The following is a 14,733-nucleotide window of genomic DNA, read 5'->3' as shown; positions in this document are numbered from 1 at the left end:
CTTTTAGAACTAGAACAGAAGAATCTTGGCCAATACAGAACAAAGCAAAAGACGGAGCTAGATACATTTTCACTGATTCAAAAACTACATTCTTAAATATCTGAAACCATTCATTTTACCTGCCCTCTAAAAGATTAACATTATACATTAATAAACATATTAACCGACACAATATTACAACAAAACTGCTCCATACATTTATGTAGCCTATCATTTATGAAAATAGTTGCTGTAAAAACTGAGCTTCAAGATAAAAAGTCATGTTTTTGTGATTAAATAGTTATAGTGCTGCTGTATATATTTTCCCTTTTTATTATTCCAAATATTTCCCAATATACAACAAAAAGGCATCAAGACATCGTAATTTTCAATTACAGCCAAGCAGAGATTTGTATAACAAAAAATTTGGCTACAAATCAAATCAATTCAAGCCATTCAGTGGCTTTACAATAAGTGCAATAACTTTGACATTCATATTACTTATGAATTGTTAATGATTTCAATAAAATTTCATATTTCACATTAAAAGAAAAAATTATTATGTGGGCCTACATAACTGGAAACATTCAACATCCATGTCAGTGTTCATTAAAGGCAAGTAAACATAATCATAAACTATCCTAATGTAAACAGAGTAGAGTGACAGTAAAATACTTCTAAAGCAAAAAATGAGGCACAACGTTTCCATAACTCTATGAAAAATAAAAAAGACTAAGAAAATAAGTATACATATTAAAACCAAAAAACAGGCTCATCCTGCACATGAAAAAAGCATCCATCACATAATTCCCTCTTTAGCCCTGTAAAGCATGAATTAAATCACTAAGGAAAACAATCTTTTTAATAAAAATGAAACCTGCAGTTGATGCCATTTGACCTAAAAAAAAACATCCACCTCAAACCTTTAAAGCAGCAGTGAACAGTCCCACCAGCCAACATGATTATATATGTACTGAAAACAGGTAATGATATGCATTTGTACCCTAAAATAACAGGATCATTGATCAACATGTAGTGCAAACCGTTCCAGCAAGTGTACAACGCATATACGCATGTTCCTCGGTTTATGTCAAAGAAGTCGTTGACAAAAGTTCACTACTCATTAATCGCAGCTCATGTACATTGTCACAGAGGCTCTGCACTACTGCTGTCCTTTCAATGGATCCTGTACCCCATGCCCTTTATCTTCATCTGAAAGAAGACACAGAAACGATAAATCCATCACTCCGTACAACTAAAAAATGCAAGTATTTACACAATCAATGAATCCATTCAGTGAAATACAGTTTATATTGTTTCAACAATCACAAATGTCTATGTATATATAGTACAAACACTTACTCATGTACAATAAAGTTTAGATTATCCTCATTGTAGTATCAGATGAGGGAACGTGGTCTTCGAGTGCAACACCAAATCCCGACCCCCAACAGGATTAAAGCAGTGACACCCACACATATGAGCACTATAACACCTGTGGACAGACCCGGTTCTGCAATGGACAAAGGGAGACGGTCAGTTCGGTAATAAATCATGTGACAAGTATCCCGCGCAAACAATTGCTAGCACAAACTAGCACAAACAATTATTCCATTGAGACACTTGATCTACTCACCACTGACAGTAACGCGGAACTTCCTGTATTTAACCACTTTGTTTTGACCGGTCACCATTAGTTTATAGAGTCCAGCATCTGTGGATTTGGTGTTTGTGATGGTCAGAAATCCGGTTTGATCCAGCTGCAGTCTGTCTCTGAATCTCTCATCAGTTTCATAATATGAGGGGTTTTTACTGGTCTTTTTGTTGATTTCAGCTATGGAAGTCTCTCCATCTCCAAACATCCACTCAATCTTTTCATAAATCTCTATATCAGCAATATCATGCTTTAAAACGGCAGAATCGCCCTCCGTTGCTGACACTTTCTTAGGGATCGCATCTGAAATACATATAGACAAAATGCACAGAAATAACAGATGTTAATGATTGCGTTCAGACAATAATTCTATATTTTTTCTTTTTAAATACATGAAATCTCACTAGTTCAATATATTGATGATATACTGTAAGTCTTCCAATAAATTGTACATTCATATTTCCAGTTCACCACCGGCTCGCTATATACTAAATATATGCATAAACATAGACAATGATTTCCATATTTAAATTCAAACTATTCATATTCTTTATCTGATTCGTTACATTTGTGCAACGTTCTGTATTGGTATTTACCCAATATGAAGGAACATTATCCAGAAATGTTTAAAGTATTAAGAGAACACTCTGTTGCTCAATTTAGATAACATTGCTAACATTTCCTTAACACATATTTTAAACTTATTTTTGCATACTTTAAAGGGACAGTTAACCCAAAATGAAAATTGTCATAATTTTTCTCACCCTCAAGTTGTTCTAAACCTGTACGAATGTCTCTTTTCTTTTAAACACAAAAAAGAAGATATTTTAAAGAATGTCGGTAACCAAACAATTGATGGGTTTTTTCATACTACAAAAGTCAATGGTTCAGCAGAGGAAAGAAACTCATAAACGTTTGGTCAATTATTCCAGAATTTGCATTTTTGGGTGAACTATCCCTTTAATCACAATCAGCCATTGATTTCTTACCAAGGACAGTGACGCTGAATCTCTTGTGTATTGTATCAGTGATATTGACGATCTTCACTTCATAAAGCCCGGAGTGTTTGGTTCTGGTGTTTCTGATGGTTAGATCTCCAGTCTGATCATCTAGATCTAGTTTGTCTTTGAATAGTGCATCATCAGTGTCATATAATAAGACATTTTTGGCCTTGATCGTAGCTATGACATGAGGTCCAAACTTCCACTCCATCTCATCATCTTTCTGTATTTTGGTAACACAAGTTTCTAGTTTAACAGAATCTCCCTCCGCCAATTCTATTGTCTTCAATGGATCTGGCTCAGCACCAAACACACCTGGAGAACAACCAGAAACATATAAAACACCTATAACAGATTTGGCTGAGATCATATTTTTTTATATATTATTTCAACAGTCTATATGTAGTTTCTACTATAAAGGACTAAAAATGGGCTTTATATATACAGCCAACTGACAGGCTTTCTAAAAAGAAATATAAATAGACAAACTTGTGCACAAATACACAATATGGTGGTTAAACAAAGCATTTTCATTTAATGCAGACAACATACAGTGTCTGAAATAACTATTTGTTAAATTCCTAGGTTTGTTTGAGAAATGCATATTTATATTTTAAACAGCCTATATGTTGCACAAATACACATTCTATATTAATGAAAACCATAACGTGTATTATACATTACATATAATGTATGTTATAATGGGAACAAACTATGGTCAGACTATATTAAACTGAGCATCTACAGACCATTTGAGGAAATCTTAGTAGAATATGTTAGGCTGGATGCGAATAAAACAAAAACTGTCACTCGATAAACAGTTTTAAATGAAATCTCGCGAGATAGGGGACGAGCTGAATGCGGAAACTGGTGTGCGATTGTGTGGCTACGATATTAAAATTGAAACTGGATCATACAGTAGCGCTTTGTAATGTATATAGAGACGATGATATTTTTCTTCTGATAAATCAACTAATAAGGGATTTACGTTATTTGTTGTTTTTGTTTATTCATTTAGACGGCTGTAACGGATTATTTTTGAAAACTAAAATGTTGATAGAAACCTATACGCGTTTAGAAACTGTTGAGAACCGACGCGGTGGATCATGCATTGTATATGACCTACGTTGTGACGGCTAGTTTCCAAAATACGGGTAAGGAACATATTTTTATATAACGTTAGCTACACCGACGCCGTTTTGTATCCGTGTTCAACACCACGGAGGAAATTCATTGTATAATGCCATTCGTTTAAACAGAGATCTGTCATAGCACAAAAATGGTGGCTGATACGAATTCACTGATAAAACTTTTGGTAAATAATCAACGGCCGGATGAATTAGTGACATATGCCGTATTGACTTGACTAAAATAACAATTTACACTGATGTGTTAAACAATTTGACAGGCAGGGACATTGTTTTTCTCCTTGCGTTGACATTCTTACTACCAGAGCGGACTTGACGCCCTTTGGGCGGTTAATGTTTTCCCACACAAATCAGTTTCTTCCACGAGGGGGCGCTTTACGGTTCAGAAAAACGATTTCTCCATTGAGTAGCATACAAATATCTGGAGGGTTTTGGCTGTGTTAAATACATGTGTTCAATGCTTTAGTAACACGAATAGGTACTTCAACATAAAAATAAAATTCCCGTCCCAGCTATTTCCATACAATTATTCTTTTTAAATCCCGTTTCCTGTAAATCACGAATTGCTGATTAGTTGACTCCAATCACCGCTGAGAAAAGTAACATGTACCACGTGACAACGCCATCAATGACCAGCAGTCTACTCTAGATAATGATTTACACGATTTATCACACTGAGAAACACTTAAATAGCCACTGAAAGGCCAACAGAATTCTGGAATAAACGTAGAGCTAACAGAGAACAGCAAAGAACAAACAATAAGAAAACAACAACAACAAAATGAACTGTTCGCAGGACATTTCAAGGTTGTACATTGTGTAAATCATTTCAAAGCGTTTACAAGCCTGCACACGTTTTTCATTTGCTCTCATATAAAATTGAGAAGAATTTCAAGTGACATGCTGTAGTGTAAAACCATTTTACACAACATTTTTCTTATTCTTGTATTACATTTAATGAATTTAAATGAAAAGTTCAATTATTTTGTGTAGCCTGACGACTCATATGAGGCCATGGAACTGCGTGCACAACAATCATATTATTATAAGTAATAATTCAAGTAGAAAAAAATGTTGTTTAAATGGAGTTTAGCATGTCACACTTGCCCTTTTGAAACAGTTACTAACAGTTGGACTACCATATGCTGCATCCAGACAAAGCAAGTATGCTTGTAATTTAATGCCATGTCAGTTTTTTTCATGATGTAAAAACAGGTTAATCCAGATAAATAAGTAAAACTTTAACTCTTTTAGTGTGTGATAATACTAAATAGTGGTGAAAAACATTTTTGGGTGACCTATCCCTTTAAGTAATTAGCCGTTTCCACACAAAAGCAACATGTTGAGGCCTCTCCTCCTCTGACTTCCATTCAAAACAGAAGGGCCTCTTTTCTCCCAGTTATCAGTTACTACTTTTCATGTAAACGCCGAAGGCTCTTACTGGGGGATGGGCTCTTTCTTGCGAAACTCTTTCATAACTTAAGCCTCAACATATCATGCTTCCTGTTAGGATTGGGAACCACTTGTTTTATAGTTCCACAAAAGATTGGCCAATTGGAAATTAAACATAATTTTATATAATGCATTCACTAACAGATGTTGTTGAAAACAGACCACAATTAAAAGAAAACTGACATATTAATGTCAAAAATCGATTAAATGATCATATTGATGGTCTAAATCTGCCTTCTTTGATGTCCAGCTATAAGATCAATTTTATACAGTCTTTTGCAGTGCAGAGTAAAGGCCCGTTCACATCAAGAATGATTACTATAACGATGACTGTATTAGCTTCCACACCAGCGGACGATATCGTTCTGTTTATTATAAGTGCACGCAGTTGTTTTGTCGTCTGTCGCTTTAAATGTTCAAGCTCTTTTAAGCCGGGTGGATTTGATTGGCTGTCAATATCTTATTGATCATCATCTTAAAAAAAAAAGGTTCTGAAAGTGATTCAGACGATATCTTTTCCTTGTGAAATTGTAACAGTAAAACTATATTTCTATCGTTATTAGTTATCGTCATTGGTGTGAACGGGCCTTAAAGGTATAGTTCCCCCAAAAATGAAAATTCTGACATCATTTACTCACCCTCATGTTGTTCCAAACCTGTATGATTTTCTTTCATCTGTTGAACTAAAAGGAAGATATTTTGAAGAATGTTGGTAACCAGACAGTTTACGGGAGCCATTGACTTCCATTGAATTTTGTTTCCCTACTATTGAAGTCAATGCTACCATCAAGTGTCGAGCTAACAATATTCATCAAAATATTTATTTTTTTGGTCAACAGGTGAAAGAAACTCATAAAGGTTTGAAACAACATGAGAGTGAGTAAATTTATAACAGAATTTCCATTTTTTGGGTCATATGTCTTAACTTCTTATATCTGATTTTTTTTATATTCCTGATTAAATAATTAATTAACAGATAGTTCACCCAAAAATGAAGATTTTTTCATTTATTCACCCTTACATCATTCTAAATGTTTCTTTTTGAAAAATGTCTCTATGAAACATTTGCTCAAAGATTTCAAAATAATCTTTTACCTTTTTGTTGTAAAAAAATAATAATAATAATCTGTGTGAATATTGTATCTTGATAGTAGAGTTAGTTGGTCAATTTGTATTTTCCTTATCATTAAAACCCAAAACATACTAAATATACACAACAATTGCAATAGCAGTTAATGGCAGTGTTTCTATTTAAAAATATTTTGATCTTAAAAAAAGATAACTGCTAAGTTAAAAATGATCTTGTGACATTTATTTGAAAAACCATGCATAGATTACATTTACCGGTATATTAATGAATTTGGGTGTCATGTTTATCCAAATCTACATAGAATACATTCAAGGAATGTAATTTATCAGCTCATGGTTCTCTGGGAATCAAACCTATGAACTTGGCCTAGTTTGAATAAACTGTAATTAAGGGAATTTTAGAAACACACATTTGTTTGCATTCCATGCATGAATAAAAGGAAAGCTGATTGCATGCCGGGGAAAAAAACCCATTGCAACCCTATATCTGTATCCACTACTGAGGAAAACCACAACAGAACATCACAAATTTAAAATCCACCACTTATTATAATGCAAACTAACGAAGTGCACTGCTGTTCGTCAATTCCTTTGCATTAGAAACAATTCCTGGAGTAGCCTAAGCTATACTTCCCTTTTCAGCCAAAACAAGTCTTTTATAAAGTGGTCGGGACAAAATTATCAGTCATAGCAAATAATATAAATATGTCCCCACCATAAAATACACATAAAGGGTTAAACACGCGCCGTTGCCTTCAGAAACGCTACGCAAATTCTTAACGCAACGTAACGTAAAGTCACTGTAACGAAATTATGTTAACTTATTAACGCTAACTAATGCCACGGCGGAGCAAGAGTTTGAAAATAGTATGAAAAAAAATAATATAATCAAGTTATATTCTATATGACTTATAGTCGATATGTTTATACAAACTCACCTGAGTAACAACACATCCGGTTTGATGTCAGAAATGTACCTCTATCGCCCCCTTGAGTGCTGAAGTAGGCTATGTGAGAACAACGCAACTATTCTCGCGAAAATTATATCACACCAGTTGTCATGTCATGATGATGTAAATGCCTGCTAGATCTTCATTGCAAGCACATTAATGTAAAGGCATTTCATGTTGGTGTTTACAAAAACGCGTTCTGTTATAATCAGCTGCAATATCATAGATGCTAATGATAAACCAAATTTCGTATGTACAAAATTAATATTTGTTTTAGTAACAGAGAACGTCTAATAAATATTTATAGTAAGTTAATTACTAATAATTCCACTATTTGCCTTGTATCATGAATTAGAATTAACGCAATAACGCATGGCTTATAGGCCTAATATTATTTTCATATAATGCGGTTGATTCAGTCTTAAAGCTGGCTTGACAGTAGCCTACGACATTTCTAAACACGCATGAAAAACTGGATCGTGCAGCTGAACACCACCACAACGTCATGAACTGGCGTAACATGGTCCTACATGAAATACCCTGACGCATTTCACCATCATATGTAGTCTGCGCTTAAAAGCTGTTAACAAATTATATGATTACGAAACCTTTGAGAAAAATAAGGACATTTAGGCTGAAGAACAACAGGCATAACGCAAAAAAGACATAGGCCTAGTCTTCTGCAACAGCCTTGACTATCTACAAAAATGTATCAACAATTAAACCCCCCCACATCTTCAAATCTTAAACCTATAAATATGCAAATATTTACATCAGATACACAGGAATTGTAAGGCCTATTGGCATCTCCGGAAGTTATGTAGCCTATAAAAAAATATTATCCTACGCAAAAAGCTTGAATAGAGACTCGAGAAACATACGTTCATTTAATTTAGCCTACCTGAATAGCACAACCGCATAAAATGTAATTCTCAAAGACCCGACGTGATTTGGACACCGATCTCCAAAAGGCTGATAATAATAATCGCAAGGCCTGAACTTGAAACCCAATATGGTGTCTGAGGCGTCTTGATGGCAAATAGCGTAAAATAAAGAACACCATTTTCCACTCTCTGTCATGCATCCTAATAAACGCGAACACTATTAGCACGTTAAGAACCACAATGAATAAGAAAATACGGGTATATAAGCAAATAAGCATTATTTATTTCCGGTTATTAATTAAAATCGAAAGTGTTATAGCTACAAAAAAAATAACATTACTACTTACCCTTCACGGATAATAAGACAAGAAACATACAATACGCTTTTCCCATTTTGATTGAAGAGTCGAGTTATTTCTGGAGCTTAAAAACGGTGAAGGTCGTAGCTATAAATATCCAAATAAATCCGTCGTGCTGTCGTTTCTCAACCGCACCCAACCAGATTTATAACGACAATTACTAAAAAAAAGGGGCTAAAGAATGACCGAGACTTTAAATTGACTGCGATTTGCAGGCGATATTCCTTAAGATACGTACGATGTGGGATATGGTTTACGTTCCATAAAGGCTACAAATACAAGAGAGCGCACAACTCGAAATGGCTGAATCTTCCGTCTGGCAGGTAACGTGACGCGGGACGACACAGACTCATAACGCCACCTACCGCACAAAAACCAAAGAACTGTCCCCCACCCCCCCCCCATGTACAAAAATACATGTGCACCTGTGCTGTCTGGACGTGAGTTGACTTCAGTCTCAGTTTTAGAGAAATATTGTGACGAAATCTTGAGTTTAATTGTAAGGATTCAAAAGAAATGCATGCAATTAAGAATAAAATTGAGTTTAGATAGAGCTATTCAAGATGGACCTATACTTGTCAAAATACGTTTTTTAGCCCTCGACGTGGACAGTCTATTTTAGCATTACTTAGCACTGTATTTGACCCTATATATCAAGACTTTCTTTTGAGCATATAGAATCATATTGGCATTTGTGGACAGGTAGTCTGCTTAAGATATTATCTGTCCGACAACTACCATGTTATTTTTTTTCGTAAATTAACAGATGTTTTACGTAACATGGATAAAGTGTGGTGTGCCTCAAGGCTCAGTCTTAGGTCCGTTGCTATTCTCCATTTACATGTTCACTTCAATTGATATTATTCGGATATTATTACACAGGTGAAATTCAGCTTTATATTTCCTCATTCAAAGCTGGTGTATTGCACCAAGCACATTATAGACTAGATATTGATTTATTTACATTTGATTAATAAAAATAAATAGTGTTAACTAAGTAGTGTTTGGTCTGATAGCACTAATGTCCCTATAATGGCTTTCATATATGGCAATATATTTATGGAAGATATATTGCCATGCGATGGATTCTCTCTCTGATACTGAATATATAGGCTAGTTAGTTTATATATTCATAACTAAAAATATTATTGTAATTCACTATTGTCTGATATTTCTTAATAAAAATTCTAAATTCTGCAACCAAAAGTTTGATCACGCCAGTAAATCAGTCATCTCATCTACTGTGGCTATCAAATTAAATTTATATTACAAGTAATAATTTAAACTATTAAAAAACCTGTCATTTCAACAAATGTATTATATGTAGGGAAATCTTGACTACTTTTTCTATCTTTTCTACAGTCATGATCATCATGGTTCCTGCAGCATCTGACATCTGAAGAGTGGAGATTGGAAATGAGTTTTGAAATATCTTTCAGCTTGACCTATAACAAAAATTATTGTACTTCTCTAATACAAATAGAACATGTAAGGGTATCACTCATTTAGAATGTGTCATGCATGTTCATAAAATATTTACACCTCTAAAAAAATTATCAATAATTGCATTGATGTTAATTGAGATTGTACACAGATGCTTTGTTTTTGTTTAGAAAGAAAATGCAGAGTCCAAAGACTTTAAAATATGTTATTGAGGAATCTCAGAACATTTGTAAATCCATAACAAATATTAATACATTTTGTCTGTGTTAATATTTTCTGTGGTCATGTATAGGCTTCTTTTGATTCTCCCACCATCTCTAAATTAACTCTTTAAACTTTATTTTGAGTTTGCTGTTTGTCAGTGATGTTGTATGTGTTTTCTCTCGAGGTGCTAATGGAAAATAAAATATATATTTTTGAAATCCTGTATTATCATTTATTCTATAGAATTCTGATGTTTTTTAATAATTACATAAATGGAGTATTTCCTACAATATGTGCATACAAAAGTATGATCCAAATGAAATGGTTGAATGATTGAATCTGAACTCTTACAAAATAATCATATAAGTGGAAAATTAAAATCATTTTTCTATAGTTATTTTGGGGTGCAAAAAGCTGCAAGTAGAAGAATTGTAATAACATTGGCCTATATCTAAAAAGAAAGAAAAAAACAGGTGATTTTAACACACAAAACTAATCCAGCATAACTAAAAGCACTCTATGCTGATCAAGACAGCCGGATAACAGGTTAATATATTCATGAAACATTCTCATGACATTTTTAGATTTGAATGAATTTGATGGATGTTACAATAATTCATACATAAAACTGAAAATACAGAAAAAACATGAGCAAGGGGTATTCAAATAAGACATTTTTTTCATATAATGTAATAAAGAACTTCACATGACACTTAAAATTGTAAATAAAAAACTTTATGAAACAACAACAAAAACAATTCTTGGTATAAAAATACAAAATTTGGTAACACTTTATTTTAATGTGACCTTGTTATGCTTGTTACGTATTATGTATTTAGTATAGTAATAACTATAAATTAGGCATTATTACATGCAACTAACCCTAATCCAACCCTAACCCTATAGTGAGTACATGTAGTTTTATACCATTACTCAATTCTGTATAATTACACTGTAACAGGGACACATTAAAATAAAGCGTAACCTAAAACTTACAGTAAAAGTAAAAGAAAATGTCTGAAATAACAGATACAGCTGTTCTTTAAAAGCAAAACGGTAGGTACCAAAAGCAACCACCAGATAGCAGTATCAGTTATGAAACACACTGTCCGGTGATAAGAGCATTGGTTTTCAAGGTTTATTTTCTTTATGATTGACAACATGCATAGAGTGCATTTATATCCCTTATTTATATTCCTGAGAACATCATCGTCCCTAGTGACCTGATGTGACATCATCATATTCACCTTCATGTGATTGGGGTGGTGTCTGCTCTCTCCTCTTCTGGTAAGATCTGCTAGTTCTGATATCATAAACCAGCACAGCAACAATAGCCACGCCCACCAGAACAGAGCCAGCCAATCGGATGATAGTTTCAGTCAAACCACAACAGTGGACGAGGCCTGAGGAAAGACACATAAAAAAACACTGAAAAAAGTTCAAGATCAACATGCAGCTCTAATATCACAGCTTATGTACCTGCACATGTGTGACAGAGTGTGTTGATGTCCAGATGTGTGGTCTGGTTGCTGACGGTATTGTTGATCACACATCTGTAAGTGTTTTTATCCTGATATTCCACCTCCAGAGGTAGAGAGAGACTGATGCTGAGATCAGACACACTGATGCTGGACAATAAACTGATTCCTTTGTACCAGGAGAGAGTCGCATGACTCACATTCAACACTGATGAACACACCAATGAACAATTTGATGACGATGATGAAGAAGAACATTGTGGAGAGTCTCTGCTGATGACAGGAATCGGCAGAGGAGCTGGAAAACATGAGAGAATGGAGAGAAACCTTACAAAGAACTGAGTTTACAATGTATGTAGTTTTGTTAAATGAACCATTTAGATGTTCACAGACTCTCTTTTTCACATGAGGTCTAACATTTTAATGCACAGACTCAAACTGAGCACAACAACGCGCCATTTGCAAGGAACATTGGTTAGTATACTGGATTCACACATTTTTAAAACTGATTTTTAGTAGATTTAAAGAGAGTGATTTAAAGAGAGTGCATACTAAATATGAGCTAATATCACCACGGTTGTACCTGGACATGGCTGGCAGAGTCCACTGATGTCCAGATGTGTGGTCTGGTTTCTGATAGGATTGTTCAGCACACAGCTGTAGGTGTTGTTATCCTGATATTCCACCTCCAGATGTAGAGAGAGACTGATGCTGAGATCACACACACTGATGCTGGACAATACACTGATTCCTTTGTACCAGGAGAGAGTCACATGACTCACATTCGACACTGATGAGCACAACAATGAACATGATGATGATGATGATAATGATGATGATGATGGTGAAGAAGAAGAACATTGTGAAGAGTCTCTGGTGATGACAGGAATGGGCAGACGGGCTGAAAAAAATGAAGTTAGAATAAGTAATAATAACATTAAAGGAGAACTTGGCAACTTTTATAACTTAATAAAACTGTCTAGAAATCATTTGGATGGTTAAACAACCTGTTCTGGTGATATTGGTGACTTTCCCCGCTCCCCCCAGCGTTCCCAGGCGGAAAACCACCCTTGCAACTTGGGGACTACCGTCTCGGCAAGATAGAAATTGGAAGTCTCGTGAGAAGCGAGAATGAGAACGAGAACGAGAACGAGCGCGAAACACGAATTGCTTTACGGCAATTCGACATAAACACACACGCATGTATGATGTATTACCAGATTACCCACCTCGGTAGACATAGCTCCACACGATACAGTTGGCTTGCTCCGATCATAACAAACGCACATGAGCAGCGGTAGAGAGGGGGAGGAGGCCGCCGCAAGTGAGTTTTTTACGACCGCGTTGTGAAATATACGCCCCCCCACAGCTGTAGGGGGAGCTCGTGGGGAAAACATGCGACAACAAAAGGGAAAATCAGCGAAGAAGTGACTAGAGTTCGCTAGAGTTGCCGAGTTCTCCTTTAAATAAGTGTTTTAATGTTTCTGATCAAATTAAATTCATTTTAAAAGGAATTGTGCAGAATTATGGTCTAACAAATAAAACATAACATGAAGAACAATTAACACTGTATGCCTCTCCTCACCATAGACAGAAACTGTGAATGTCTTGTATGAGACCGTTTTACTGATGATCTGTAGTTGATAACGTCCAGCATGATCAGTTCTGATGTTCCTGATGGTCAGAGATCCAGTTTCCAAGTCCAGCTCCAGTCTGCCTCTGAATCTCCCATGATCAGCATCTTCATTTGTTTTGAAGTCTCCATCCTTTTTATTGATATGAGCAATGACAATATCTTGAGGTCCAAACATCCAAAGCAGTTCCTCACCTCTTGTGTTCAGAGTAACAGAATCTCCCTCCGTCACCTTTGTTATTTCACCCGTCTCAACACCAAACACACCTGGAAAACAGTGGAACAGGAACTGTCACTCAATAGAATTTTTTGGTCCAAACTTGTCATTGTAAGCTGGTAGACCATCTTGGACGAGCAACAAACCACTTTAAGGTGGTTTTTGTAAAATGGTAGCTCGTCAACTAGACGATGACCAGTTTGGACCTGGACGAAAACAGCTACATCTACCAGATTTGTTCGGAAATGTATTAGAATATTTATTTCCCAAGAGGATTCCCCCCTAATAAATATTGATTAATATGGCCTATCTTATATCATCCTCACTGGTTTATAGGCTAGCTTGTAACTCTCGAGCCTATACCACACAAAACACAATTTACTTACCAAACAGGCGTTCATAATACAAACAGAACCAAACAAATGCATAAAGCATTTTCTCTGACTGTATCACTTCTGCTAAATAAACGCAATAAAAACGAATTTCCTAAAACTTTGCTGACGATGGCTCTCGTGGGTTTATTGCGATATTTAATATATTATATTTAAAATACTATCTGCGTTTAAAATGTACACTTGAAGCGGCGTAGTCTAATAGCGAAATAACGAACGTCGAAACTCTGAAGTTCTCTGCGCGCCGCCGTGAGTGTGTGTGTGTGTGTGCGCGCGCGCGCGCGTAGCCGTGTGCGCGCTTGTGATCGCGCTCGATTTTCAGTGAACGCTTCTGTGTTGACGTTTAGTTCTGATCAGGACAGGGTTTCATTCATATATATTAATCTCATTTATGCTGTTGTATATTTAAATATTTACCTTTTTTTGAATTTCATATTTTAATTCACTCTCTAAAGTAAACTATAGGCTATATATATATGCAAAAGCCTCTAAGTGCCATCTGAAAATTTCTTCTAGAATGATCATTTTTACCAAGCTTGTATATTTAAGTTCAGACAATTAGGTCATTTTCATTGCCCTTTAAGTGAAATTACTAAACTTAAATATTCAAGCTTGATAAAAATGATCATTCTAGAAGAAAATTTCAGATGGCACTTAGAGGCTTTTGCATATGAACTCTTCATATATATATAATCATTTAAGTACTATCATCAAGACATCAATGCTGACCAACAGAAGACATGTCAGTGGTTTTCTTGTGAATAATGATTCCATCAAATTAATTTTTTTTTTTTTTTTACACTCTACAAGTTCAGTTTCGAGTCAAAACGAAACCTGACGTGGTCTGATT

The 14,733-nt window shown here is 35.1% G+C and overlaps 2 protein-coding genes across 3 annotated transcripts; both read right to left on the bottom strand.

Moving 5' to 3' along the window:
• Nucleotides 1-146: 146 nt before the first annotated feature.
• On the bottom strand, nucleotides 147-9,884 carry LOC311295911 (uncharacterized protein). Of its 2 annotated transcripts, none has more exons than XM_084417474.1 (5): nucleotides 7,262-9,884; nucleotides 2,623-2,949; nucleotides 1,616-1,936; nucleotides 1,342-1,492; nucleotides 147-1,191 (listed from the first exon to the last, which is right to left on the bottom strand). In XM_084417474.1, exons 1-4 carry the CDS (start codon nucleotides 7,275-7,277, stop codon nucleotides 1,380-1,382), a joined length of 777 nt encoding a protein of 258 aa, XP_084273600.1. In that variant the 5' UTR covers nucleotides 7,278-9,884; the 3' UTR covers nucleotides 147-1,191; nucleotides 1,342-1,379. The 2 variants fall into 2 exon arrangements, with proteins under 2 accessions (XP_084273600.1, XP_084273599.1); XM_084417473.1 differs by having other exon boundaries at nucleotides 152-1,191; nucleotides 8,505-9,884.
• A 2,232-nt stretch (nucleotides 9,885-12,116) lies between these two features.
• On the bottom strand, nucleotides 12,117-14,115 carry LOC311295609 (CD48 antigen-like; the record flags this gene model as incomplete). Its single annotated transcript, XM_084417075.1, has 4 exons — nucleotides 13,878-14,115; nucleotides 13,227-13,541; nucleotides 12,225-12,542; nucleotides 12,117-12,124 (listed from the first exon to the last, which is right to left on the bottom strand). The coding sequence occupies exons 1-4, from the start codon at nucleotides 13,924-13,926 to the stop codon at nucleotides 12,117-12,119; spliced, it is 690 nt and encodes a 229-aa protein (XP_084273201.1). The 5' UTR covers nucleotides 13,927-14,115.
• Between the last annotated feature and the right edge of the window lie 618 nt (nucleotides 14,116-14,733).

Source organism: Rutilus rutilus, assembly GCF_951802725.1.
Source record: "Rutilus rutilus genome assembly, chromosome: 8".
NCBI lineage: Eukaryota > Metazoa > Chordata > Actinopteri > Cypriniformes > Leuciscidae > Rutilus > Rutilus rutilus.
This window is presented reverse-complemented; position numbering and strand designations above follow the sequence as displayed.